Source organism: Fusarium redolens, assembly GCF_020744475.1.
Source record: "Fusarium redolens strain MPI-CAGE-AT-0023 chromosome Unknown BKA55scaffold_29, whole genome shotgun sequence".
NCBI classification, from domain to species: Eukaryota; Fungi; Ascomycota; class Sordariomycetes; order Hypocreales; family Nectriaceae; genus Fusarium; species Fusarium redolens.
In genome coordinates this window covers 448,055-474,089 of record NW_025763692.1, presented here as the reverse complement: position 1 = coordinate 474,089, position 26,035 = coordinate 448,055, and the positions used below count along the sequence as shown (strand labels likewise).

At 48.5% G+C, this 26,035-nt stretch overlaps 10 protein-coding genes across 10 annotated transcripts; 5 read left to right on the top strand and 5 right to left on the bottom strand.

The window, feature by feature from the left end:
- Nucleotides 1–1,407: 1,407 nt before the first annotated feature.
- On the top strand, nucleotides 1,408–2,151 carry BKA55DRAFT_627655 (uncharacterized protein; the record flags this gene model as incomplete). The annotated part of the gene is made up of 2 exons (XM_046196881.1): nucleotides 1,408–1,461; nucleotides 1,521–2,151. Coding segments are annotated over exons 1-2 (678 nt in total), but the record flags the coding sequence as incomplete, so codon positions are not given.
- Nucleotides 2,152–3,045: 894 nt separating this feature from the next.
- Nucleotides 3,046–4,770, top strand: BKA55DRAFT_697724 (uncharacterized protein; the record flags this gene model as incomplete). Its single annotated transcript, XM_046200424.1, has 3 exons — nucleotides 3,046–3,289; nucleotides 3,342–3,767; nucleotides 3,818–4,770. 3 exons carry the CDS (start codon nucleotides 3,046–3,048, stop codon nucleotides 4,768–4,770), a joined length of 1,623 nt encoding a protein of 540 aa, XP_046042000.1.
- Nucleotides 4,771–5,269: 499 nt separating this feature from the next.
- Nucleotides 5,270–5,923, bottom strand: BKA55DRAFT_528460 (uncharacterized protein; the record flags this gene model as incomplete). The annotated part of the gene is made up of 1 exon (XM_046189003.1): nucleotides 5,270–5,923. A coding segment is annotated over one exon (654 nt), but the record flags the coding sequence as incomplete, so codon positions are not given.
- Nucleotides 5,924–6,190: 267 nt separating this feature from the next.
- Nucleotides 6,191–8,064, bottom strand: BKA55DRAFT_668348 (uncharacterized protein; the record flags this gene model as incomplete). The annotated part of the gene is made up of 2 exons (XM_046197892.1): nucleotides 6,191–7,707; nucleotides 8,012–8,064. The coding sequence occupies 2 exons, from the start codon at nucleotides 8,062–8,064 to the stop codon at nucleotides 6,243–6,245; spliced, it is 1,518 nt and encodes a 505-aa protein (XP_046041998.1). The 3' UTR covers nucleotides 6,191–6,242.
- A 1,040-nt stretch (nucleotides 8,065–9,104) lies between these two features.
- On the top strand, nucleotides 9,105–11,405 carry BKA55DRAFT_744079 (uncharacterized protein). The gene is made up of 4 exons (XM_046201583.1): nucleotides 9,105–9,444; nucleotides 9,496–9,881; nucleotides 9,933–10,812; nucleotides 10,863–11,405. The coding sequence occupies exons 1-4, from the start codon at nucleotides 9,136–9,138 to the stop codon at nucleotides 11,283–11,285; spliced, it is 1,998 nt and encodes a 665-aa protein (XP_046041997.1). The 5' UTR covers nucleotides 9,105–9,135; the 3' UTR covers nucleotides 11,286–11,405.
- Nucleotides 11,406–11,431: 26 nt separating this feature from the next.
- BKA55DRAFT_656417 (uncharacterized protein) lies at nucleotides 11,432–16,387 on the bottom strand (the record flags this gene model as incomplete). The annotated part of the gene is made up of 12 exons (XM_046197455.1): nucleotides 16,090–16,387; nucleotides 15,918–16,037; nucleotides 15,621–15,868; nucleotides 15,208–15,570; nucleotides 15,063–15,154; nucleotides 14,980–15,013; nucleotides 14,496–14,926; nucleotides 14,323–14,370; nucleotides 13,407–13,883; nucleotides 12,645–13,360; nucleotides 12,366–12,596; nucleotides 11,432–12,296 (listed from the first exon to the last, which is right to left on the bottom strand). The coding sequence occupies exons 1-12, from the start codon at nucleotides 16,218–16,220 to the stop codon at nucleotides 11,432–11,434; spliced, it is 3,756 nt and encodes a 1,251-aa protein (XP_046041996.1). The 5' UTR covers nucleotides 16,221–16,387.
- A 510-nt stretch (nucleotides 16,388–16,897) lies between these two features.
- BKA55DRAFT_681269 (general substrate transporter) lies at nucleotides 16,898–19,353 on the top strand. Its single transcript, XM_046198243.1, has 11 exons — nucleotides 16,898–17,284; nucleotides 17,335–17,474; nucleotides 17,530–17,601; nucleotides 17,661–17,821; nucleotides 17,879–17,972; nucleotides 18,036–18,185; nucleotides 18,237–18,414; nucleotides 18,474–18,685; nucleotides 18,741–18,949; nucleotides 19,020–19,109; nucleotides 19,175–19,353. The coding sequence occupies exons 1-11, from the start codon at nucleotides 17,119–17,121 to the stop codon at nucleotides 19,278–19,280; spliced, it is 1,578 nt and encodes a 525-aa protein (XP_046041995.1). The 5' UTR covers nucleotides 16,898–17,118; the 3' UTR covers nucleotides 19,281–19,353.
- BKA55DRAFT_585282 (fungal-specific transcription factor domain-containing protein) lies at nucleotides 19,354–21,719 on the bottom strand. Its single transcript, XM_046194433.1, has 2 exons — nucleotides 21,485–21,719; nucleotides 19,354–21,436 (listed from the first exon to the last, which is right to left on the bottom strand). Exons 1-2 carry the CDS (start codon nucleotides 21,566–21,568, stop codon nucleotides 19,484–19,486), a joined length of 2,037 nt encoding a protein of 678 aa, XP_046041994.1. The 5' UTR covers nucleotides 21,569–21,719; the 3' UTR covers nucleotides 19,354–19,483.
- Nucleotides 21,720–22,068: 349 nt separating this feature from the next.
- Nucleotides 22,069–23,887, bottom strand: BKA55DRAFT_585280 (Rieske [2Fe-2S] iron-sulfur domain-containing protein). The gene is made up of 5 exons (XM_046194432.1): nucleotides 23,635–23,887; nucleotides 23,105–23,576; nucleotides 22,698–23,045; nucleotides 22,519–22,647; nucleotides 22,069–22,436 (listed from the first exon to the last, which is right to left on the bottom strand). The coding sequence occupies exons 1-5, from the start codon at nucleotides 23,833–23,835 to the stop codon at nucleotides 22,390–22,392; spliced, it is 1,197 nt and encodes a 398-aa protein (XP_046041993.1). The 5' UTR covers nucleotides 23,836–23,887; the 3' UTR covers nucleotides 22,069–22,389.
- Nucleotides 23,888–24,320: 433 nt separating this feature from the next.
- Nucleotides 24,321–26,030, top strand: BKA55DRAFT_585274 (uncharacterized protein). The gene is made up of 4 exons (XM_046194431.1): nucleotides 24,321–24,509; nucleotides 24,566–24,703; nucleotides 24,753–25,356; nucleotides 25,416–26,030. Exons 1-4 carry the CDS (start codon nucleotides 24,423–24,425, stop codon nucleotides 25,568–25,570), a joined length of 984 nt encoding a protein of 327 aa, XP_046041992.1. The 5' UTR covers nucleotides 24,321–24,422; the 3' UTR covers nucleotides 25,571–26,030.
- The last annotated feature ends 5 nt before the right edge of the window (nucleotides 26,031–26,035 follow it).

The following is a 26,035-nucleotide window of genomic DNA, read 5'->3' as shown; positions in this document are numbered from 1 at the left end:
TCTCTTCTCGCACCAAGCGGGCAACCATACCGTGCGTGCCCTATCAGAATCCCAGGGTTGGTTGTACAGGTCATCAACTGCATGAAATGTGGAGCAGTTATACTCAGCCACCTGCTTGCAGCAAACTTCAGATTGTGCTATCAGAATCTTGGAAGTTATCAACTAATTGCTTTGGGCATCTTCAGCAAGGATGGTTGAACGAGACTTGTAATTTGAGGAGCTCGAAGTTTACCTACGACTACTAGTAGATGGCAGCTGCGTGTAACTCAATATCAATGCAATTTCATGTTCTAATCACTTTTTGGGGTGCTTCAGTATCGTGTGTATTCAGCTTCATCATCTATCCAAGCAACCTTTCCTTTTCCTCCCGAGTCTTCCCATCCAAGAAGCGGTGAGTGTTATCGTCATGCAATCCCGGCCCTGAGAGATGAAAGGCCAAATGTACTGAGACAAGCAGATACACCGGTCCCACATTTCGATACATATGAACCATTCTGGAGTCTTGGTTTCACCAAAACTTGGAATACTCGCAGATGTCTCTATTCAGTTTTACATGTCCTCATGCAAATGGCAAAGATAGCTCTCACATTCGCCGACTTGAGTCGTGAGATAAATATATGATTGTATTGCTCAGATGCAGGTTTCAGATGAAATGTTTCGGATGGCTAAGATCCGAGACATTTTCGTTCGATTGATACGCTTCATGCCCTTCTCCCCACTCCAACTCGTTACAAGAGGGGAAGAATCTGCACTTGATCGGTTGAGGCTGGGCTGCACGATGATTGTGCACAGCATGCAGTTGGACAAAGCCAGGAAAGCGAACTCTTGTTCTCTTGGCAATGTCACTTTACTCTGATCAACTTTTCCATCTGTTGTAGTTATATAAGGGGATATTCTTCCCACGATGTGAACCGAGTCTTCATCTCATCTTCAACTCAAACCCTCCTCAGCGTTTCTCTATAAAGCTCCTACAAAACCCAGTCAAGATGGCCCTTCCATACCCCGAGGGAGAGGTGTTCTTCATGCGCAGTGTCCTGCGCAACAAAGATCCTGCTCACTATCAGGCCGACAACCCAGCCCACTTCTACTCTCACTTCATGGTTGAGTACATCTGGAACGTAGAGGCTGATCACGGTTCTAAGAACGCAAACTCTTGGGACGGCCACTATCACCAGCGTTCCCCCTACGCCATCGTCAAGGGCAGCGGCTGGGGCACCCACTATGGAAACTGGAAGCAGCTTCCCTTCAGCTACGGCCCACGCGAGTCAGATATCAGAAGACGCCTTGAGCACAATCTTTGCACTAGTGGAAACCGGTTCAAGGACCATGAGAATGGAGATGCTGCCGAGGTAAGCATTTGCACCACTGTTACATGATGTCATGTACTGATGATGATACCTTCAGGCCTGGTTCATGACCATGCCGATGCCGACCAAAGAGGAGAGGTGGGTATGGATCGATGTAAGTATCCTATATTGCCCCTACTTCTAAACTACGAAGAATACTGAGCCCTTTCACAGATGCTCGCCCGTATTCGAGCCATTTACATCCCCGTAGCCTTCTCTGCTAGCAAGGATCATCCCAATCTCAGTATGTGGCTGCAGGTCTCGTTCACCCAGGCACGAGTCGTGGACATCTGGCGCGGAGGCTCGTCTTTCATGGGCCACGAGACAAATCCCACGAGCGGCCTTGGTGTTTGGCGCGAACATACTATCGGATTCGACATCACGGGTCTGACGGAACTTCTGAGTTGCCCGCGTCAGTTCCGCAAGGTGAACCCCTACGAGGCTAAGTTCATCAAGCTTGTCCATCGCGACACTGTCCGAACAGTCTCTGTTAAAGACTCATACCACGATCAGTATGACTTTAGCTGGCTTACCATTGCACAAGCGCACAGCGGGTTGAACATTGAGTGGGGTAAGGGTCAGAAGGGAAGTTGGTTCGAGGATTTCTTCAAGAACGCTATTTCATTCGGTCTGGGTTTTGTTCCAGGTGTTGGACCTCTCCTCTCCATCGCCTTCAACCTAGGGTGGACAGCTGTTGTCAATCCCGATCAATTTATGCATGAGCTCAGCCTCTGGGCACCGTCAGTCAAGATCCCAGAGTTGTTTAAGGATGACGTTCGCAAGAACTCGGCCGAGATCAGGGGACTCACCTATGAGTCTTTCTGGAACTTGGGACCTGCTGAGGCTCTGTCTGAGCTCAAGAAGCTTGAAGAAGAGGAGAAGAAGCAGCAAAAGGTTTCGGGAGAGGTGAAGTCGTACTTTCAGCAGGCGCATGAAGTACTCCGTGTTGACGACGCGAAGTATGACAAGGGAGCTGGAGCTGATGAGGAGCCTGGTGAGGTTCTCGTTGAAGTGCCTCCTCGAGAAGTTCCCTCTAACGGACACGCTGTGGGAGCCAAGGAGTAGGGCATACAGCGATGGTTTATGCAATGGGCAACCCTGTCAAGGATTGCCCTCTTCTGAAAGAGGGTTAATATGTAGCCTAGACAGAATGTATTGAAATACCATGCTACAAGATAGGTCTTTGCAAGTATCGTGCCAGCTATGAGAATCCTGAGCTCTGTACCGTGACTGGGTAGACAGTTATCAGTTACTTCAAAGAGATGTCGATCCCGAATCTTAAGCGAAGCATAATAAACGTTGCACTAAACACCAGGTTTTTGCGGAGTTTTACTTAAGCTTATCTATCGACCTACCTTATCTGGCAATCTTGCTTGTCCATCACCCCCAATCTTCCAGAGTATCATTCACGCCAAGCATACCCCTCACTTCGTCAGTCAGTCCATTATATGAACTGGGTTAGAATGCGGAGGTGATTGATAATGAATTCCTAGTTGATGTCACGATACTCGGATGCATTACGACGATCTGCTCTGGGCGATGAACGGGTGCAGAATAAGGTCCGATCAACCGCCGAAGCCGATGCGATGGGAGTGCATTGCGTCGTATTTAAAGGCCGACGATGCTCCCGCAGAGGGATAAATGGTACAGCCATCGCCCATTTGCAGGGAATTATCCAATTAGTCCACCGTCTTTTAGCATGGCTGAACTTATCTTCACTTTTGCGGCCCTTGTATCCGTTGTAGCAGGACAGTCCGGTGGTATTCAGAGAGGTCTCCAATATGGCGAGAACTGGGCACCCACGACTAAAGACTCTGACCTCGTCTCGGCCAACTTCCCCGATGTCAACATCACACTCCGATCCCCAGCATTTTTGAATCCAGAGAAGGTTCCTGCTCGGTTCTCAAACGGCACGGAGGGTCCGACTGATGATATTGAACTCGGTGAGACCTCTAATCCTGATGCCTCCAGGACGCTTGCTAATTGATTTCAAAGACTACTTCATCCGCAATCTGGCTCAAAAGCATGACTGGATGACCTACGAGTCTGCAGCCTTCCAATCGGAAGAAGGCCGTGCGATCCCATATGTTTTTCTGTCCCTACCAAACACCAACTCGAGCAACGATAAGTTGCGCATCTATCTCCAAGCCGCTATTCACGGCAATGAGCCCGCCGCTGACGAGTCTGTTCTCGCATTCTTGGGTAAGATGGATGCGGAGCCTGTATGGGCCAAGGCAATCTTGGAGAAAATGGACATCAAGATCCTTCCTAGGTATAACATCGATGGCGTTGCTTATTTCCAAAGACAGTTGGCGTCTAATCTTGATCCCAATCGAGAACATCTCAAACTTATGCGTGGTCAGTCAAGGGAGATCAAGCGTATTGTCAGTGAATGGAATCCTCACATCGCTCTTGACATGCGTAAGTATCCGTTATTACTCTTCAATTACAACGACTAACCTTCGTCGCAGACGAGTTCACTGTGCCTACCATCTACGGTGGTCACTATCAGCACGGCGCCGATTCTCTCCTCTCCGGTGGTATCAATCCAAACATTCATCCAAATATTCGCGAGCAGCTCCTCGACTTCTTCATCCCGGCCGTTGGCGAAAAACTTGAGTCTCATGGCCTCCGATGGGAGCCATATGTCACTGGCCCTTCCAACCGCACGGAAGGCTCACGCATCCGCTTCACTGAAGCAGTGACCGAGGCACGCACCGGCCGTAATGCTGTTGGGTTGACACAAACGATCTCATTTTTGCTTGAGATGCGCGGTATTCGTATCGCTGATCAGCATTTTCAACGTCGCGTTGCGACTGCTCTTATCAAAATTCAGGCAATTCTTGAGCTGGCACGAGATAACGCCGAGAAGGTCAAGTCGGTTGTTGAGGATGCGCGTGATGAGTTCATCAACAGCGATGACGATATCGTCATCACTGATTCCTACGTCCCAGAAGACAGGACATTTACCATGGTCGATACGCGTAATGGCAGTGTTGTTCAAGTCCCAATTGACTTTCAGCGGACTACCCCATCAATTGCCAATCTCACCAGGCCGAGACCTGAAGCTTATGCTATACCACGAACTTGGTCCGATGTTGCTGAGAGGCTTGAGATCTTGGGACTGAAAGTTGAGAAGATGAACTACGAGTTCAGAAGAACTTTAGACACCTTGACGATTGAGACTTCAGTGATTGAACCTGAGCTGTATGAAGGCACGTATCTCAATACGGTCACCACCAACTCAACCAGTCGAGAAGTCGTGTTGCCGGTCGGAAGCTACTACGTGAGCACGAGGCAGCAGAATGCCGCTTTGGCGTTTATCGCTCTGGAGCCGGAGAATATTGACAGCTACGTCAAGTTCAACATCATTCCTGTTGAAGCGGGGATGGAGTATCCTGTATTTAGAATCCCACGAGAATGAACTAAATGGGGGGTATCGAGAAGTTTCTCTAAATGCATACTATATTTATCCCAGGACTTCTCCGGTTACATGCACGTTCATACTTGGAATGCCGAATTGATCCGAACTAGGCGCCATGCTTAGCCTGTTAGTGATGTCTTTCTCATTCACCAATGCCCAAATCACCTGCACGTCACTCACAAAGTGGTGACAACATCCTCCACCGCGCCAAGCGATGAGAAAGAGTTCGCAGGAAGCCTTCGATCACCCTTCCGTAAAGAAACTAACTCCTATCGGCTTCGCAGAGAGGCGGAAGCTATGGATTACGTATGAGCTCATCGAAGTCCACTTCGGTGACAGTGATAAAGAGTCTTGTTGGATTCTGATGGAACGCATCCCCGGAAAGCAGCTCGATGAAGCATGGCCGATCATGTCAGAAACCTCAAAGGCAAGAACAATCTCTGAGCACAAGTTAGGATCACGATATAATCACTTGTCCTGATAAGCCGTTTGATGAACTCTACGGAAACGTCTCGTACTCTTGAGCTCCTGAGCATACGCCATCCACTTCATTGCCACTGATCCTCTCAGTTGCCTTCCCACTAGATCCTCCAAAGCGACGAAGAAAGCCGCCATAGACGTCACTAGTTGCCATCGGCTCCCATCCCAACTTCTCAGGGCCACCGCACGGGTCTTCGAGGAAAGCAAGAACATGATCCTGCAGCAGGTGGCTGACTTCAACCTGAAAGTCCGTGGTTTTCGAGACATGATCCAACAACCCATAACTTCCAAATACCAATGGTGTTTCGGCACCATGATACGCTCCAAGCCATTTGTAGTATTTCAAATTCGGAAACTCGGCTGCGTTCTGAAAGCGGTAGACTGGTATGTGCAATCTGCTTCGATAAGTCGTTGAGTTGAGTAACGAGTACACAGCGAAAGGAATCATTCCTGTATTCACTGCCTTTTGATCATAGCTATTTTCGAGGCTTTTAGACGGCCAAGGAAGCAGGGATGAAAACTCGTTGGAGTTCATGGATAACATGACTGGACGACGCGCGATCTTACCTGCTTCTGCTCGGGGTTTGTAATCGGAGAAGTAAATCTGATCATCGACGTTCAGAGCGAAGGTTACTAATGGTATCTCCCCTCGATCGCCATACTGCCCGATGAAATTGACGATCTAGGTTCCAGAAACCTGGCGCATGCAATCTAGCTCTGCAGAACCACCTTCATCCGTGCAGTTACTCTGTGTGAGGGAACTTGGGATCGATGAGTCCCGTGAAAGTTACGGTCGCTGTCCTGATGGTTGGATCATCGTTCCTGGAGTTCGATACTGTGCCAAGATAAAATAGTAAGCGGGCATATGAATTCTGCAGAGTCTTACTCGCATACACCAATCCAATAACAGAACCAAACAGTCCAAACCACAAGTAATTTCCTAATCAAGACAATAATTACTTCAAGCCTTAGCACACATATGGACAATATACTCAGTGTCCCCACGGCCCCTCAGTATCACGAAAAACCTCCTCCCACCACTCCTGATTCGGCCCCTTTGGCGCACGCTTGGTATGTCTACAAATATCCCCAAACTTCATCTTATCCAACCTCCCCCACGCGGTATCGTTCATCTGTCTCGGATATCTACTCTCATACTCCGCCGAAACCCCCCAGTACCTAACCCTCCCGTTGTCCAACTTTACCGTCGCAAGAGGTTCTTCAGGTTCACCCTTCTTTTGAATTTGTATTTTAAGAAGGGCTCGTAAGTGGTGGTAGTACCATGGTTTGTCCCACCATGTTGAGCGGCGCCTCTTCAATCCGTGCATGCCGTTGTGGTGGAGGATAACGGGGACGGTTTCGAGGAAGAAGTCGGCGTAGAGAGACATGTTGTTCCAGTCTGCGTCTGGCTGGATGAGTTCCAGTGGGTTCTCTGCGTTTTTTATATCCTCGGGTAGGCCTTTCAGTCGCGTTGGTGAGATACCCAAGGCAGCAGAGTGTTCATCGATGAGTGCCTGATCACCCAGCGTGACAAAAGCACCGTGATCCCGACCCTCATCATCTTGCGTCCACTGAGTCTGCATCGATATCTGTTGACCGTAGTCAAGACCGATGTGATACTCGAGTTTGTTATCCAGCATATCTCTCATGCCACGTCTGGGCCTTCCCTTGTCTCTCTGGAATTTTCGGAAGATCTCTTGTTCAACCACGACTTCGCCTGTAAGAGCTTGCTCACTGTGCATCTTGATTCCCTGTCCGATGCCCGACTCCATTGTAAACAAGGACCGACGGAACAAGCGCCGCAAATCACCGGCGGGGCCAATGTAGACACCTCCGTTGATCCATCGCGGCCTATTCGTCTGCCAATGCTCTCTATCCTTCTCGGTATCAGGGCCGTAAAGATCCTTTCGCTCTGGGCTCTCGGGCCACTTTTCGCATTGAATGTTGATGCCCTTATCCGCCAGACCAGAATAGCACTTTTTTCCAGTGGCCACAAGGATAGTCTGCTGCATCGGCATTTTCCCTTTCTTGTCCCACTGCTTGCGCAATCTCTCATTGGCCTCTTTATTAATCTTGTGATATCGTTCGAGCATAATCTGCGCGGGCAATTGAAACCAAACATCGTGACCGTCGACGAGGAGTACGATATCATCCTCACTCAATCTCTCAGACGGGTGTGCATCTGGGTGCATGACTGCATCGAGATAATGCACAATGCCGGGAATTTTGGGTAAATTGTGGCCTCCATTCCAGTGCGAAATGAGTCGGTGGTCAATCCCCCAGTTAATAATGACGGGACTCGGGTAGCCGAGCGCGAGCGCGGTGACGACCGTTTTGCAGAGATCGGGGCTTGGAGAAGTAGCGGGCACGACGAGGGCGAAACGACGGTCTTCATCATGGAATTTGTGACGGTGACGCGTCCAACTCGAGTTGGAGTCCGGGTCCCAGCTCCAAGGACTCAGTATAATCAATGATAAGGTGGAAAGGATAAAGGCGAGGGCTGCAATATGGGCCCTTGGAAGCTTTCGAATATCTTGAAGATTTGAGAGATCTGGGAGACTCGGAAGCTTTGATAGGATTGGAAGTGCTAGGAGCGCTGAAAGTGTCGGTAGCGTTGGAAGTGTTGGGAGCTTTTCAGCTCCCGGGATTTCCAACTTGATACCCATGGTGAAAGCTGAAACTCAATTGAGGATCAGAAAAGATGAGCGAGGTGGTTCCAGCCTTATGTCTTTACAAAGGATCTGAAGTAGATAACACGTACATTCCTTGTGATGAAGGGAAGGGAAGAGAAAAGGGGGCGAAATTCCAATTCATTTCTGCCACAATTGGTGGCGTTCTTCTAGCTATTCAAAAATCTTATATCAGAGGCTGTTGGTGGTAGTGTCTCATGTACAGTCTCAGGGTGTGGTAGAGATTGTTATCTGGAGTGGCATTTGTTTGTGCAAGGGGTCTTTTGAGGCTTTGTCTAGATGCGTGCTACTGGCTTGGCTGGGGACGTGTCTTAGACGTGAGGTCCAAGCGGGGAAAAGCTTCCGGCCAAGAACTAAGATCCGCATTTCAATTACCCTGCAGCTATCGACTTCTATTAAACATGGGCTGTTTTAGATTGATGATGGTAAATGTCTTGATGGAAGGTGTATCTTTGTTTTATACTCTATTCTTTACAATAGCTTAAATAAATCTAATTCTTTGTTGCCGTCGTGAGCAGCTCTTCAGTATTTATCGATCGTAACAGCAGCGCATCAATCTCACGGACGTCAGCTCCATTCCTGTACCGCTCTCATGCACATAGTGGATCAGCGATAAAAGCATTTAGATGTGAGAAAGAACTTATAAAACAAATGAGGATATTATTGGCTTCGCTGATTGTCTGCTATAATAACTGTTGTTTGGAAATGCGAAGGACAGGCATTTGTTTCCAGATTCCGCGGACGGAATAATGGGGAACAATGGATAGAGAACTCCTACTGACATTATGTGTCTGTTCATAAGAAATTGACTTGCAGCGCCATATAAGGTCTCCAATATGCAGTATAAGAAGCTTTTGTAGTAGGTAACAACACAATAAATAATCGAGGGTTATTTATTAAGCAAAAGAAACTATCAGTATGGGAACAATTCTTTCATAAAGAAGTCCACCAGTTAGTGGCCCTATCAAACAATTAATTATCAGCTCGGCAGTTTCTGAATCGAGCCAAGTGTCTCACCTGAAGACTAACTCTAGGCTGCAGTGGCTTAGACCAGTGAACTCACCAATCAACCACGATCATAGCGTTTAGTCATCCAATCTCATCAAATCCATCGCGTCCTGTAGAATCACGCGAATTCTCTCGTCTCAAATATCTTCCTTTCTTCTCAAACTATCCTTTTTCATTGCCGCTCAAAATGTCACCTAGAAGGAGCGCGAGAATTCGGAATATTGACTTGGGTGTCACTGCTGAGCCCGCTAAACCTGCGCCTGCACCTGCTGCCCCACCAAAACGGAAGCGCAAAGCCCCAGCTGGAGATGAGAAAGATGAGCCGACAACAAAGGGGAAGAAAATACCGGTGAAGAAGGCGAAAGCGACGAAGTCAACCGATGGAAAGGCAAGATTGAAGGCAGATACGACAGCAGAGACTGAGGCTCTTGCGACAGTCCCGGATGATGTTTTATCTGTCCTGCCCGCCGAGATCCTCCAACAGATCCTCGACAGCGTCAGTCTCCACCAAAGTCAAGAATTACTTCTCAAACACTGACAATTTCAGGTAAATGACCCAAAGAGTATGGTCAAGATGGCCTGCACTTCCAAGAGATACTACGCTCTCGTAATGGCCATCCTCCATAAACGCATCTCCGTCTCAACATCCTTCTGGGCACACATTCCCAATGTCATCCGTCGCATTGAACCTCATCTAAGCATAGCCCAAAAGAAACAGCTCAAGAGAGAAGGACAGTATAAGGGTCAGCAGGAGAAGTTCTCAACTCGTCTTGATCCAAATGCCGTACCTCCTTGTGCCAGCAATGTCCGGCAGATGATTATTGGAAAGATTGATCCCGGCAAGAAGCATAAACCATTCTTGCTGCGATATTTTGAAGAGGTTTTGAAGAATCTTCATAACTTGGAGGTCTTCGACGCCGAGGATCTCACTGAGTAAGTCGACCTACGCATAGCCTCCTCTGTGTCATACTAATGAGATTCAAGGTCGATGGCGGAGAGTCTTTCAAAACTGAAGAACCTCAAATCCTTACGACTCGAGCCTTACCAACGGAGCATAAGTTCCGAAGCTATTATACCACTCGCCAAACTCAGTAATCTCGAACACATCTGCATCGAAGACGGATCTTGGGGCTCAATCGCTGTAACCGATGAAAAAGTCTTGCAGAGCATGCTCCTCAACTCTTTATCGACTCTTCAGAGTCTGGAGGTTCGAACGAGCCAATATTACTCTAACTTTTTAGTCGACTGGGAAGGCCAGGTCAGAGCTCGCAATCCTGATGCTTTGAAGCAAGAGCATGATTTCACGGCGCTCAAATCACTTAGACTACATGGTATCTGCTTCACCGGTGATTTCTGTGGAAACGTCATGCCGAATCTCACGAGAGCCTTTGACTTTCTCAAGCTAAGGGAGCTTAAGCTTATGAGGCTGGAAGAGGGACAACTCACATTCTTCAAGCATCTTCAAGACCTGTTCAGCAAAGCTGACAAGCGTGATATTCACTTACGAAAGCTGTGCCTGGAGATGAAAGGACCTGGATATGGGTATGAATCAAGCTACGCTGAAGTAGAAGTACACCTCGAGGGAATGTATCGATTCATTTCATCGTTTGATTCATTGACCAGCTTAGAGATACATGATTACAATATGTATAACAAGAATGTGCAGTCAAACCCGGGACTTTCGAGACGATTGCTGCAGTCTGTTGTGAAGCATACGGAGCTGGAAACACTGCGCTTTCATTATCGACATATGGGCAGTGAGCCATGGGAGATCCCGTTTGTCTCAGCCGAGACGGTCAATATTCTGGTTAAGAACCTACCCCAACTACGGGTTTTTGAGTTTGCACCCCAAGAGGACAACCTTGTAAGTTACTGCGCTTTTGTCCTTGTGAGCGGTATACTGACACTTACCAGGATGCAATGGCTCGAGCTCTCTCACGTGCCAAAAACTTAACGACGCTGCTCTGTCCCAACTACAAAAGCTTTTACGAAGATCGCGAAAACGCCCATTTGAACCTCACCAAAGCTTTACTCGGGGGATTCATGGAGAACGCCAGCAGCAGCGAGAAATTCATATGGGAGAAGCATTATAAGCTGAATCGTATCACAATAGGGTGGACGGACTTCGGCATCAGATCGGGACTGAAGCCAAAGAAGGGATTTGAGAAACCTGTGAAGATCACAAAGGGCGATCGTGTGGTGGTAGTGCAGGATATGAACCCTAAGAATTGGGGTCATTCTTCGCAGGTTTATTACACTGCCGATAGTCGATGGGTGGATCATGTTACGCGGCCGGAGCGCCGTGAAGGACCGTTGCAGCTTGTATATGATGAGTGAGAGTTGGAGACTGGCGCTGCGTTGTGAGTAGTAATGAATGAAGTAGGAGGGTGGAAAAGCCATGATTAGATCACGGAATTATGGCATATCTAACTAGCTCAGATACTGTTGAACAAGGCATTTTGCACCCGCAAGCTCTTCTCTGCCTAGAGATTCATGGTAAGATGGTCAATCATACCACAGTCCTTTTCGTCTCCTCCAGGTAACTTGCTTATAACCCGAACTGGCGTTTCAAGCCGTAAGTCGACCTTCTTCCGTCCATCGTCCTGAACACTCCACGACACGGTGGCAGTGTTGCTTGAACCAAGGGCCACCTTTGCCTTCAACTCCTGACTCAAGTTCAATCTCGGCGAAAATAAGATCTTGCTTGACCCTGGAGCTATGACGTGTAGACCAGCCAGCTCTGTACAGTACTCGAAGATAGGAACACTTCCCCAGGCATGGCAATCTGAGCGCTGCCTCACGTCATCTTCTTCCCAGGTCGTGAGGTTATTCGCCAGCATTTTTCGCCAAGGGCCCCAAACCTGTCCCCATGCTGACTCATAGACTTCGTCGCCAGCGAGAGCAAACGCCCTCAAAGCATAGAACATCATGACATAGGAACATTTGGAAAAGTCTGGATTAGAGAATGACTCCTTAAGGAGGCGTGGTCGTTCTTCGGCGGTTGCGGCGCCACAGAGGACGGCGAACACTTGGCAATGCTGGGAGTAAGCCCCCTGACGCGCGATGTCAGCCGTCGAATCCGTGAAAAATGTCCCATCGAAGCAGTGAGTGCGGACCGCCTTGACTACAGATGCCGCGCGGGATTCGTACTCGTCGGCGTAGCCAGGTCGACCGACATCTCGGACCAGGCGGGCAGCCTGCTTCAGGACATAGGCGTAAAGCATACTGAAGTAGGTATGCCGATTTGATTCCCGACCGGACGTTGGGACTCCCTTGTCCGGGTGCGTCTCGGTTGCGCCCCAAGAAGTCACCCAGTCGACATACTGCCAGACATCGTCTGGAAACCCGCTAACAAGGCCCAAACTGTCTATGTGAGACTCAAAGAACTCGAAAACACCATCAATTCGAGGAAGAAACGATCGTGTATATGCTGTATCACCGAAGTAGAGGTGGTGGTCGCAGATCTGGAGGACCCAGTACAGGGAGAAGCCGGCAATGATTTGCGGCACATGCGAGGGGAAGCGAGACTGTGTTAAGCCCTCGGGGGTCACGGATGCGGCAAAGTTGGTGATTGTCTGCCTCATCAATCTGTCGTCACCAGAAAGAAGATAGTGAAACAGGCCGACGGAACGAGAATCGCCAGAGTACCTAGAGAATGGTCAATGTGGCGTGAGTGCTTATAAAGGCTATACTGACTGAAGTTGTTCATAGAAAGGGCAGTCCGAGTACCCGTCAAACATGCAATTTCTCATAGTCCTGACGGAGACATCCCATATTTGCTTACCGTCCTTATCTCCTGGCCCGTCCCAGCTTGCCTTGACTGCAAGGGGGTAGTTGACCTGGGTGGCATCAAAAGAGGACAACTCAACGGACTCGGCTCCAACTGTGATTTCCCATCGCATAACGCGAAATGTCCTAAACCAAAATGGTTCGTACACGACGGTCTGCGACGCTGGCAGGTCCAGCGTTATGTCATCGTAAGGGCCTATGATGTGGCCATTGGTCGCATCCAGCCGGTCAGATTTCGACCTGAAAAATGGATAAGAGCGCGGTTCATGTTCGTAGCCCTCACTGTAGGTCACCCTGAATCGAATCTGGCTCTTTTGAGTCGCCTGGAACGTCCAGCGGAGGAATGCGGTTGAGTGCACGTCCGCCTGGACCTCGAGCATGTGTGAAGACCCGGCTGCCAGAGTAAGAGGACGCTGTCCCGACAGATACGCAATCCAGTCATCAGAGTTCAAGCTTCCGGTGTTCTTTCTAACGGTGCTGACACTAACAGAGGTTTGCTCTGGAGTGGGGATCACGCGAGATTGTAGACGCCATGGTGGAAGCTCCCCGTTAAGTGTCTTGATGTTGTATGGCACTGGTGTGACTTTCTCTTTGGCACAACTGGGGACGATGTGTTCGTTAATCTGATGAGAGTCAGTGTGCCTTTCCAAAACGAAATCTAAAACTCACATGAAGGAAGACATCGTCCGGTCTTCCCATTGGAAATAGGATCGAGTTGTCCTCTTCAGCCAACCAGCCTCCACGAGAGTCAAGACTAATGAATTCCCCATCCAACTCAACACCACCAATAACAGTCAGCCCTGGAAAAGAGGTTCTTTCGAAAGGCATTCCACCCCGAGAAGCCGCAAAGTAGCGGATCACTACGAAGTAGATCTCATTATCGCCCTGTTTGAGGTGAGGAGCGATGTCGAGCGAGTCATAATACCATATCAGAGGACTACCTCTCGCTGGCCCAACAGTTACTCGAGTACCATTGATGATGAGCTTGTATCGCGTATCGGCCGAGAAATGGAGAAGCGCTCGAATTGGTTGAGATGGGAGAGTAAACTTGCGGCTGAATGTGACAAGACGTGCGGCCGTGTTTTGTTTGGAGGAATCGACCCAGTCAGGAACCCAGATCCAATTGGATTGGAGCTGATTGATGATCTACAGCGCGAATTAGTTTAATGATGCATAGACTGAGAGAGACCAAGATGGTGGCTACTTGTTGCTCCTGTGATGGCGCCATTAGATCGTTTCCCAGCACCGTAAATGTCTACTTGCAGTGAACAGACTTACGGAAAAAAGAGAGAAGACATATGGAGTTAATATTCAAAAGGTTACTAGGCTGGGGACATGCCCCACGCTCTCCATTCCTGCTTCCATTTGGAAGCTTGTATCGCGTCGGGTTATATCAAGGCGAGCCATGTGCCGAGTGCGGGGGAACTAATCCAAAGTCGAAAACAGCGCATTTGCTAGTTAGACGGCGCCAGCTGATCATTTATGAGTACACGACGCTAGCTGACAATGAGGGGAAACGGCAGGCCTAATGGGGTAACAGAGTGTTGATTATTATATCATGTTCCTTTGTTACGACTAAACAAACCATATCGCACAAGACAGCGACCAGATTTCCTAGCGTTATCCTCCAATCCTCATGCATCCGAAAAGCGAGTCTCGAAAGCCAGCGCCTCAGTCCAGCAACACTGTCTAACCGCCAATTACATCACCGACCTCAGGCTTTGAGAGAAGCCACTAAGTTACATGTTAAAGTGACACCAGTAGAGCTTCCGAAGCCTGAAGAGTAAATGTCGCCTTTCCAGCCGAGACAACAGCCGATTCAACCGTGCTCTGACCTTGAATTTTGCATGATCCATTCTCAAAGGTCTGCCCAGCAACGGTCGGGCTTTGCCCGGCATCGACTCTGGACGTGGAAGCGGCGGCAGTGAGCCTCTTGGCTGAAACAGTAGAACCAGAAAGCCCGACTAGGGTAAAAGTTTGAGAAGGACGAGAACCACTGGTGTAGTAGTCAGAGTTATACAGAAGAACTCTGACGGGCTTGTTATCTTTGTAGATGGCATATGCTGCGTATCCGGTTGTCTGATCATCCAAGGGGGCGATCTTGTCGGCGCCAGCGAGAGCCATTGTGGCGAAGTAGGCTCCGAAATAGGGAGAACCCATTGAGTACTTTCCCCACCAGCAGTACTGGCCTGTTGGTCAAGGTGTTAGTTGTTTGCCAAGACTGTAGACTAGGGTTACTTACAATTTCCGATGGTGCCATGGTGGAAGTACAAAGTCTGCAATGAGTTAGCTACAGAGCTGGAAGAGATCCACGGTGCTTTGTACCTCTGTTCCCATGATCAGGGCTTGCATGACATAGTCGAGGAGCCAGAGTCCAGCACCGTAAGTTGGGCTGATTCCGCCACCGCCCTGAGTAGCTGAGGGACATTGTTAGCCATGTCAAACTACTTGGCCTGGACGATTGACTTACCAGAGTTTGTTTCTCCAAACACATGAGGCTTGTTCTGAGCCGCCGCAGCTGCGACTTCTTTCGCGAAAGGCTTGATCTGGGATGCAATGGCGCTGTGGCTCATCAAATTGGCTAGGTTGGCTGTGCTCCTGGACTGGGGGTAATTGTGAGAGCAGTACTGTCTAACATAGCTGTTGGCTTGACCCTCGGCTGCAGTCAGACCAGCGATGCTCATCGGGCTAGTCCCGAAAAATACACCGGCCGAGATGAGGTTAGATGTGGAAAGATTTCCACACACGGCGTCTTGCCAGGATACCTGGCTGGCGTAGTCAGCTGAAGCTGTCCAGGCAGAGCCCTGGGCGATAGGGTCACTGCTGCTGAAAACTGACACACAGTTAACCGCGAGGAGATATTAGTTAGTGAATTGAACTTACAGTTGGGTTCGTTGCCAAGCTCAATGGCATGCAGGCTGTCAATTTCATCCTGCGCCTTGGCTGCTGCAGCGACAGTATTTGCAAGGTTGTTGAGTCGACGATTAAAGCCTATGGTTACTTTCCCATCGTATGTGCCCGCCAAGGACATTAAGGACGGCCCGAATGTTAGTGAACTTGGCGCATCTCCAGAGTTGGCCACTGTATAAGTTACTTCTTGGCTAGAGGATGCGTTGTAAGTAGACCGGTCCCTGTTGGACATGTAAGCAGCAACAAAACAAGCGAGAACATGAATCATACTGTGTAGTTCCTCCGATCCTGATCGGCGGCCAAGTTCCCGAAAGATCTTTCAAGTTCTGCAAACAAGTTGAGGTGCTAGGTACATCATTCCAGTAGCCCGGGAATGCGAAGAACTCGAATCTGTGGACAGTCAGCGAATTTGTTTTACGTTGGTCATACTATCTCTACTCACGAAACGCCCACCGGGGCATCGGCAAGCTGGGCGCTTGAGTTGGACGGCGGCGATGATGGGACGTTGAAAGTCAAGCCCGAGACGGTGGCGACCTGGGCGATGAACCAGGCGGTGCCGAGAAATGAGGCCATTCTTGAGATACAGTTGGCAATAGAAGTTTTGTTAAAGGAGGCTTGGTAAGATGGTTGTGATTGTCTAGGTAAATCCCTTCTTTTTACTTGGCATCTAGCTGCCTTTTATCCTTTAGACTTTAAGACTTCTGACTTATTTTCGTTGATCGTCGGAGTGAAATCATCTGGAATACCTGAATCCCGTCCCTGCACAACTTGGCCACTTACACCAAACAGCAAAGTATACTAGAGCATTCCTGATCTGGGAGAGCATGGTCTAACTAGACTCTTCCCCAGATTTACTTTAATTTCGGGCTTCTCTCCGCATATTCCCCAGCCATACGCAACTCAATTTCAGTCTCATGATCATCAATCGATCCCAAGGGGTAATTCCCATCACGGATGTTTTTCCTCGGTTCAAACGCCACCGAGTGTAATACGCTCAAAAAAAGCTTTCTGCGCTACATCTTTGGCCCGAGAAATGCCAGCTCGGTCATTCTTTAGACGAAGTTGGTGCAGGTGATCAAGCCTCTTATGATCTGTAGTGGTATGAAGTCTCGGATATCGTTGCCGTGATATCCCTGACAGATGCTCCTGATTGGATCTCTTAGATCCGTGACGTCGTCCGACTACCGTAGATGAACGGACTTGTTTCCGCGACCCCCAGTCAAACTCAATTATTCCCCCTCCGCAGTGGGGTTTGCGCTTATAGCTTTCACAAGCCTGGTCGCTGGAACCAGGCTAAGGACAGACAAGTCTGGGGCCCCGCGTTCTGTTGTTGAGGGACAAGAATTAAAAGTACCACATCGCATCGCCAAGCTATTTTCCATAAAGACTGATCAGAGCCAAGATCTTGGCTGCATCAGGTCCAGATCGGCGCTTTCTTGACAACATTAACATCAACACCAATACTGTCAAAATGCAGCAGCAAAAGGCTCACGCCGAGATTGTCGAGGATACAGGCGAAGGACTTCTCATGAGGTCCAAGCTTGATGACTTGAGCGTTTGGCAAAGTGCCCGCAGGTTCAAGCGCGTTGGCTGCATCGCTATGCTCGCAGCCTTCTCCGCATCTCTCGATGGCTATCGTAAGCCTTGCGCTTGGTCTTGACGCTTGTTTATCTGCTAACAACAACAGAGATCAATCTCAACGGCGGAATCGTCTCCAACGCAGGATTCATACGACAGTTTTCCACCTCTGGCACAACCATCATTGCGGGCAAATACATCTCGGCTTGGGGTGGTATCCAGTCAGCAGGCCAGACCATTGGTCAAGTAGTACGTCGATATTCACACTCAGGTTTTCTGATCGTTTGTTGACGGTTGTACATAGCTCCTTCAATATGTAACCGAACGTCTCGGTCGAAAGGCTGCTATGATGATCATCTGGATCGTCCTCACCGCTGTACGTACGCCACGACACTTACAAGAATTGGCACTGATCACATTTTCTCAACCATGTAGAGCGTATTCGCCGAATCATTCGCAACACACTGGCAACATTGGCTTGTGGCAAAGCTCTTCTCGGGCATGGGTGTTGGCATGCTGCAATCCACCATGCCTCTGTACCTGTCCGAGATCTCTCCCACTCAGCTCCGAGGTTTCTTCATCAATGCCTACACTTTGTAAGTCATGATACTTCTTCAGGTCCACTCGCACCAGCGGTACTAAATCTCAAACAGCTGGTTCGTGCTAGGCCAGCTCTTTGCCTCGGTAGCCCTCAACAGGCTCAAAGCCAACGACCCATACGATTTCCGAACCCCGATTTACACTCAGGTGAGCCACCCATGACTCCTTGTTCGGGATTAGGAAGGATCTTTCTATTGACACGTATCGCAGTGGGCGATGATTGGCTGCATTCTTGTCGCCTTTCTTCTCATTCCTGAGTCCCCTTGGTGGCTAGCAAGCAAGGGCAAGGTTGAACAGGCATCACAAGTATTGAACCGATGCTTCTCCAATGTCGAAGGCTACGACATTGATCAACAAATCGTGAGTGTCTCCGTCGCTTCATTGTTCTAACAACTGCTAATTCCGGAACAGGAAATTATGACTTCTACCCTTGCCGTCGAACGCCAGCAAGCTGAGCAAAACTCCGAGTTAGGGCCCTGGGCTGTATTCAAGGGTCGCAACCTGATTCGATTCATCATTTCTGGCTGGCCCAAGATCACACAGCAGTTTGTTGGTTTAGCCGTATTTAATACCTACGCAACATATTTCTGTACGTGTTTGCTACATAATGCCCTGCTATGATGAAACGCTTCTAACAATTCCTTGCAGTCCAATATGCAGGAAACAAGGATCCATTCCTCGTCACTCTCATCCTCTCATCTGTTCAACTGATCTCGATGATTGCCACTGCAACACTCACGGATTCCCTCGGTCGACGCCCTCTAACCGTCTACCCATATGCAGTGACCGTTGTGTCAGTCCTGTGTCTGGGCATCATTGGCTGTTTTGACTATACAGCCAAGGCTACCAGTTCGCTACTTGTTAGTATGATCTTGAAGGGATCACTTCCGACTTGGCTAATTAGTGTCCGTGTAGATTTTCTTTGCCTGCCTGGCTACGTTTTCCACCACTGGTGCTTCCGCCATCGGTTACGCCTATGCTGCAGAGATTCCACAACAGCGCCTTAGAGCCCAGACGGCTGGTTGGTCGCTGGCTGTGTCTAATTGCATCGCTATCGTCTTCAGCTTCTGTACTCCATTAATGATCAACGGATCGGCCAAGTGGGGCGTCAAGACTGGTTTCTTGTAAGTACTGTCTACAAATTTGTTTGTCTTTTGATGTTTAATTGAAAGCTCACTGATGAATACTGTATAGCTTTGCTGGTACGGGTACAGTTGCCGTCACCATCGCCTGGTTCATCCTCCCTGAGGTGGCCCGCCGAACCCCCGCTGAGATTGACGAAATGTACGTGAATTTTGATTAGTGATATCTGTTTAGGTGTATGAAGCTAATGAGTTTGTTCTCGATAGGTTTGAGAAGAAGGTCAACCTTCGCAAGTTTGACAAGTATGTCACAGAAGTCCAGGTGCACGCACACGAGCTTCAGGACAGGAAGAAGGTGGTCGATGAGGTTTGATTGTACCCACAATGCAAGCACAAGGATGTTCTTAGGATACTTGCTCTTCACTTCTGATTGACGAGTTCATAATACTCTTCTTTATGTATTGCTCTTGTCCATATTGATTAAAATAGTTTTCCACTATTATCCCAATAAGCTCTCATGTGGAAGCTATACAAAATCCCTAAGGCAATACATATATAGCGTAGTTGGAAGTTATGTTATCCAAACAGCGTGCGGAGGTCCTTCTTGTCCATAAGGCTGATCCAACAAACATCCATACTCCACCGGGGCGCTTCATCGTAGGCAGCCCACAGTTCTTTCGCAAACTTCTCAGCGATTCCGATTGGACCGGGGTGTAAGCATTCTTTTAAGACACTCAGACGTCGTAAAACAAAGGCTCGTCCTTTGCTCACGTCAATGGCCATCTGTGAGACGGATAAAGGGTCCACAACACCCTCCTTGGAACGTTCGAGTGGGTCTTTTAGAAGGTCCAGGTAGTCAAGAATGTTCTCCATTGGCCTTGGCTTGGCCTGACTGCTGCCGCTGAGGGTGTTTGAATCTGTTCCAAGTCCGCTCGCGGGCAAGGTTGGTGTGTATCGAAGCCCCGTGGCTGCGCAGACATACAAAAGCGGCTGGATAGCGCAGCTGCCGGACTCGGAGGGGATTCGCTCCAGCACTTCTATGAGCCGAAGAGTGAGGGGTATGATGCGTTTATGCCATATCATTATTGTTTCCGCCTCGCGCGGGTCTCGCGGCACTAGTTGGGAATGAGGCTCCAGTAAGGCAGGAAACTGTGTATAGAGCTGGAGTAAGGAGGCGAGTTGATAAGCTTCAGCCACATGTAAAAGATGAATGCATGGTGTGCGCTGGTCACCAGCATCATTGAGTGATGGTGTTGGAGAAAGCTGCAGCTGTAATAACTCTCTCTCCAAATCCTTTGCCTGCTCAATCTCTGGTGTCGTGGGAGGTGAGGCGCGTGTTCCTCTTGATAACTCAGTAATGCGATGTCGATAGACCCGACAAAGGCGAATTGACCGCGTGAATAGGGTCGAGCTTAGTAGTGAGACACCGGTCCACGGGTGAGGCTCCGCGTCGTAGGAAGACTGGCTGTAAGTATCCATGGAACCAGATCTCTGGAAGGTGGATGGGAGTGCGCTGACTTGATGAATGTCTGTGCCTGGTTCTGGATCATATATGAAAGATATCAACATATCCCAGTAGATGAGGCTTTTGTTAAAGAAGTCCAACTTGTCAGCATCAGCAGCGAACTGTTGTTGTGAGCTCCATCGAAGTAGTGTCTTTGCTTCTTGTAGAAACGGCCAACCCACCCGACGAGTATCTAGCCAACAAATTGTCGTACCAAGGCAGAGTAGTGAGAACATGATACTTGCAGGCATCGCATAGAGGACATTCTTCTCATTGAGCTCCTGTATCTCTGCTTGAACACTCAGGGTTGCTGTTTTGAGCAGGCTCATAGCAGAGTGCCTCATTTGCGGTAACCGCGCCGAAAGGAAACTAGCTGACATGCTTTGGAGAGCGATGAAGACAGGAGGAGAGCTTTGCCAAAGGTCCTCGGCCATCTTTCGGTTCATGTTCGACCTGGAGTCGAAGCCGGACCATGCCGGACATACTTCATCAAACCAACATTTCAGAAGCCGCATAGAAGAATCTGTGCTAATCCCTGGTGAGCGGGTTTGACTGGATCGTCCAGGGTCATATTCTAACAAAGAGCTCCGTTGGGATGTCGCATCAAAGCAGAAATCCGGGAGCCAGTCGGAAGTCAAAAGATCGAAGCTCGGGGTCTCTATAGCAATCGATTGAAGGCTACCACCAAATTCGTGACCAAACATGTTCGTCGAATCGAAGTCCATAAGATCTGGTAGGCTGATATCCTCTGCTTCTGGCCAAAGAATCGTTTCAGCGTCCGCCACTGGGCCAACCTCCTTAACAACTTCTTCACCGGTGTAATCATCAGCCCTCTGCGGATTCAAAGCAAGGGTGGATGGGTTTTCATTCGGAGAATCTGGTGACTTCCTTTGCTGCTGAAATGTCTCATTCGCTGTTAACTGGTGTTTGGTTGACCACCTCAAGGCTCGCTGAGGGTAACCGTCGCATAGCAAGCCCTTCTTTGCACAATTTGTACACGTTGGCCTGCTTTCATCGCATTTGATCTCTCTGTGTGAGTACCTCATAGACCATTTAAGATTCCGTAGACGTACATGTCTCTGCTTACATGACTGGCAACCGCCTCGGGAGCGGTGTCCATGTGACCTCGTTGGCCTACGGCCGCCATGTCGGTGCATGGTAGCTTCTAGGTTATGAATGTCGAGTATAATGGCTTAGCTTGTTCGTGCTATTCCATTCTCAAGTTTTAGGCAGCGTTTCTTAGGTGGTTGGCCATCCGCATTAGGGAGGGGAACGGTGAATCAGCATCCTTGATCAGCAGGGAAACGCGGGGTCGAAAGTAGTTAGCAAAACAGGGCACTACTACGGTACCCGGCATACGGAGTAATATGCCGTGATTCGCCTGGAAACCTGGGCCAATCGGATGGCTGTGTTGCGCTTTGCATCAGCAATTGTCATCCGGCTCTGTATGGTAACTTAAATCAAGAAAGGTGGGGCTTATGATACCTCTTTAAGTCCCTTTAGCTCAATGAAAACATTCTTGAGGTTCCAGCTATGAACACCTCGAAGCCTTGGTGGGTCAAAAGGAGAATACTTGTCCCTTCAACTCGGTAGCGCCGTGGGAAGTATAAGGACGCATGGAACGCCGAAGAAACTTGGCTTCCTGTATATTTCAACCCTTTTTCAAATTTTATGTATACGTTATTCTGCTTCTGTTCAGAGTGAGGGTCTTGTTGTCTAAACTTACATGAACAAGAATGTTAAGCCACCGCAGGTTCACTGGTCCATGACTGAGCACGTTGTATTGATTATACCCACAACCTGGAATCCCAGACCAGAATAGTAGAAAATTATAATAAATCTCACTATTCGTTCTACATTTGACGTCTTGCTCTTTTTCTCCCAACGAAAGAGGTCGCGGATTATAACCAGATTATTCTACCAACTTCAATGACAACATGAAAATATCCTTGCTCCATTAGGTTTATACCCTTGGCCATTACCAATCTAGCTTTTTGGAACCGCTGCAGTCCATAGCTTGGCAGACTAAAGTAAAAAAAATAAGCTAATATGGCCTCAGGGTGTCGAGGAAACCTCGACTTGGGGTGTTTACAAGGGCGTGACTTACTTCTATCAGCCTTCGAGATGTTCGCGTTGCCAGTTGGCTGCTTAAGCGCAGCGGGTTTGACCTCGAAGCCTCGCACTGCCTCCTGACGCCGGTGCATTTCGACCGCATCAGCAATCTTTTCTTGGTCACCTATCACTAGTCAGCTTTGTCACTACAACCTCGACGCGGCGCAACCTCACCATTTCCAATAATTTTGTCTCTGGAAGTGATGAGCTGCTTATACTGATTCTCAAACGCTAGAAGATTCTGTTGTATTTCCTTTTCAAGGGAATCTTTAGTAGTCCCGTCAAGTTCAAACGACCCCTTAGGACTCTTGGCATAAACATCGCAGCGTACATTGGTTTGGTCAACGGCAACGGGAGAGTAGGTAAGTTGGCACCAGAAGGGTCGACTAGGCATCGTGTGTACTGTCGTCAAAGGGAATAATAGTAGCTCTCCAGTAGAAGTAGGTTCCTCTGCTACGAATGAACGGGCGGAATCTGTGGAAGAGAACACAGTTGGATATGATGTAGCGCATGGCCGGTTGACTGTTGTAGATTAGCATCTGCGAGCAACCTAGAACGAAAGCCGAAGATGGGACACCTACGGATGACCTTCCAATTGAACTTTCCACTGAATTCGATACTATCTAGTAGCTCTGTGTCTGGTCCGAGCTTCTCTAGCTTGCCCATTTCTAAACCCGCCGGGGTTCCAGTAGCAGGCACGCCTTCGTAACGGCTCACGTTGATATGAAGGAAGCCTCGGGTGTCCTGATTCGTGTGGATTTCAAAGAGACTGTTCTGGCTCTTATCGAAGCCGGGGAGATTGTCGAAATAGGGGGCCTTGGTGAGCTTGCCCTCCGTATTGTAGCTCCATCCATGATATCGACAGCCAAGAATGGTGGCGCTGCCAGACTGCTTCCTAGCGACCGGGAAAGCTCTGTGTCTACAGACATTGTGAAACGATCGCACTACCATGCCCTTCCCTAAGATCATGAGAATACGAAAGCCAGCAACGTCATAGACAACATAGTCGCCGGGGGAACGAAAACGTCCCCGGTGGCTCACACATATCCACGTCTATCAGTGAAATCAGACCCTTGCATGGCATGCAGAATCGGGTTTCTAGTGTAGTTACCTGGCTGAAAATTGCCCGTCGCTCAATTTGGAATCGAACAGGATCCGACCACCATCCCTCAGGCAGATGAAAGGTTCGGTGTTCTAGCACTAATGCGCTAGCATCGCGTCGTTGCAGATATTGCCAGAAATTAAGAACCATAGAAACAATGAGCACGCTTGCTGTGCCGAACAGAATTAATGAATCCATTAAGAATAGCATCGAAAATGACAGAAGTGTGCCGTGTAGAGGTGAACAACAGCGAATGTTGCTAATGGAAGGGTGAAATATTTAGGCCAGTGGTAAATGCGGTGTATCCGCGGGATCTGTTTCGAGAGCTGACGTTCTCGTGTGTGATTTCTCTATTAGGCAATGTCAATCACAGAATCCGGCTCGCCAGATCCGATTCTACAGCTTGTTGGAAAGATTACTACATCGGGGTATGTGTTCCAGGGCGCATCAACCACTCGTTGCTTTGGCTCTGGAGCAGCATCGAAAGTACAAGAAGAGTTGCCTATTGAGGGGACTCAATAACACTGTATGCGTGATGTCGCTCAGTTGGAAATATGTGGGTAGGCCATGCTGCGTGTAAAAGTTCCTAATCTAGTATAGCGTAGCGTCGGCTGTAATACTTTTGGCGATGCACATGGATTTGGATAAAGCTAAGACATGGACACTCCCACTAACAGCTATTTTAATGCCCCCTTGCTGCTGGGAATGAGAAAACTTCACTTTAAGGTCTCAAAGTACATCTGCCAAGTATCAGAGAAACCAGAATATCATTGAAATCATCCCGTCCATAGTTCATAATGACTGACTGGGACGTTACTCTCCCTGCATCCTGGTACACTAGCACTGGTATATACAGTTTAGAGAGGCGAGCAATTTTCCTGAAAGTAGGTCCAAGAGGTATCTAAGCTCTCTGATCACACTCCTACTGATTGTCATCCAGTCCTGGGTTCTCCTGGGAGCCGTAACCAAGTTTCCCGAAATCAATGTCAACTACAAGCACGAGCTGGCTCAGATCGACTTCATCGTTCGTCGCGAGACTAAAGATTGGAGAAGCATCAAAGTTTCCAAGCAAAGCGATGTACGTACAAGGCCCATCAAGATCTCAAGAAATCTTTCTTATCATACAGGGTACCATTATTCGATCACACCTAACTCCCAATGGGCTTCTTTTCTTGACCATGTCCAGCAAGACTTGCTCCTTTGAAGAGTTCTTCCCCGGCTTTGAGGAATTGACTGCACATGCCGACTTCACTGAACTTCCACTAAGACGCCCTCTCAAGTACATTGCCCATAATAATTGGAAGGCTACGGTTGATGCGTATCAAGAGTGCCTGCATTGTGCCTACGCGCACCCCGAGTTTGCAAAGACTTTCAAACCTGCGGCCTACAAAGTTATCAACAAGCACAACTACTCGCAACATATTGCGACCGTTACCGGTGGCGAAGATGGTTTATTCTTCTTCCTTTTCCCTAACTGCTCCTTGAGCTTGTACGGCGGGGGTTTGACCTGCTGGCGCATTAACCCATCTGAGATACCCGAACAGGCCCGCATGGAGTTTGACTACTATCACAAGGCTCCTGTTGGCAGCGATGAGTTCGAAAAGTGGTATGACTTCACGCGTAATGTTGCTGTCGAAGATATTGAGCTTTGTGAAAAGACTCAAGCAAACCTTAATATTGGTATTTACTCAGAGGGTCTGCTGAATCCCGAAAAGGAGAATGGCGTTGTCTGTAAGTTAATCCCGCTGTCCGATTGATCCCTTATTATACTAATCGATATATTCTGAAAGATTTTCATAGTCGCATACTTGAGTTATGCTCGTCTCAAATGGAGAAAGATGTGGCCACGCAAGCGCCAGCCAGGCCATCCAGGGAACCCCAACTACCCTTGGACAAAGGTCCGGCTAATATTAAGAGTGATTGTGACGGGATACCAAGATGGTAGGAAATTCCAACAGTATATTAGTTACAGTTGCCACCACATAGCGAGTGTTATCCCCGTCTCTGCGCATCTATACTCTGTGTAGTAAGACTTTACGCAAGGACAGAGATCGGAAACGCTAACCCATTGGAGCAAGCGCTCGTTATCAGATAGAGCCTCCATAATTCGGGGGCGACCCAAGAACTAAAGCCTGGTGGCGTAGAGGCTCATGTGCAATCAATGAATTAGTAAATATCCTCCGCTTTGTTCACAAGTGCACATAAAAGGACAAGATAGACCTACTCAAGGTCTTTAAATGTCAGGGATAGTCCAGCAAAGTCTACTAACTTATTATACCATTGCCTGTTTTACAATTGCCATCCCCTCATCTGGGATTTACTATATCTAGATAAGTTATATTCGACAGAAAGTGGCTGGTTGATGTCAATGGCTAGTCGGTACAATTTAAGTTACTTATCTGTTGTTATA

Coding starts and splice junctions, on each gene's coding strand:
- BKA55DRAFT_585282 (XM_046194433.1), bottom strand. CDS start 21,568: ATGCACCGACATGGCGGCCGTAGGCCAACGAGGTCACATGGACACCGC. Junction 21,437..21,484: donor AGTCATGTAAGCAGAGACAT/GTACGTCTACGG, acceptor TCACACAGAGAG/ATCAAATGCGATGAAAGCAG.
- BKA55DRAFT_681269 (XM_046198243.1), top strand. CDS start 17,119: ATGCAGCAGCAAAAGGCTCACGCCGAGATTGTCGAGGATACAGGCGAA. Junction 17,602..17,660: donor TCTGGATCGTCCTCACCGCT/GTACGTACGCCA, acceptor TCAACCATGTAG/AGCGTATTCGCCGAATCATT. Junction 18,186..18,236: donor ACGACATTGATCAACAAATC/GTGAGTGTCTCC, acceptor ATTCCGGAACAG/GAAATTATGACTTCTACCCT.
- BKA55DRAFT_585274 (XM_046194431.1), top strand. CDS start 24,423: ATGACTGACTGGGACGTTACTCTCCCTGCATCCTGGTACACTAGCACT. Junction 24,510..24,565: donor GGCGAGCAATTTTCCTGAAA/GTAGGTCCAAGA, acceptor ATTGTCATCCAG/TCCTGGGTTCTCCTGGGAGC. Junction 25,357..25,415: donor AAAGGAGAATGGCGTTGTCT/GTAAGTTAATCC, acceptor ATATTCTGAAAG/ATTTTCATAGTCGCATACTT.
- BKA55DRAFT_744079 (XM_046201583.1), top strand. CDS start 9,136: ATGTCACCTAGAAGGAGCGCGAGAATTCGGAATATTGACTTGGGTGTC. Junction 9,445..9,495: donor TCCAACAGATCCTCGACAGC/GTCAGTCTCCAC, acceptor TGACAATTTCAG/GTAAATGACCCAAAGAGTAT. Junction 10,813..10,862: donor CACCCCAAGAGGACAACCTT/GTAAGTTACTGC, acceptor GACACTTACCAG/GATGCAATGGCTCGAGCTCT.
- BKA55DRAFT_585280 (XM_046194432.1), bottom strand. CDS start 23,835: ATGCTATTCTTAATGGATTCATTAATTCTGTTCGGCACAGCAAGCGTG. Junction 23,046..23,104: donor GTTCAATTGGAAGGTCATCC/GTAGGTGTCCCA, acceptor AATCTACAACAG/TCAACCGGCCATGCGCTACA. Junction 22,648..22,697: donor AGACAAAATTATTGGAAATG/GTGAGGTTGCGC, acceptor GACTAGTGATAG/GTGACCAAGAAAAGATTGCT.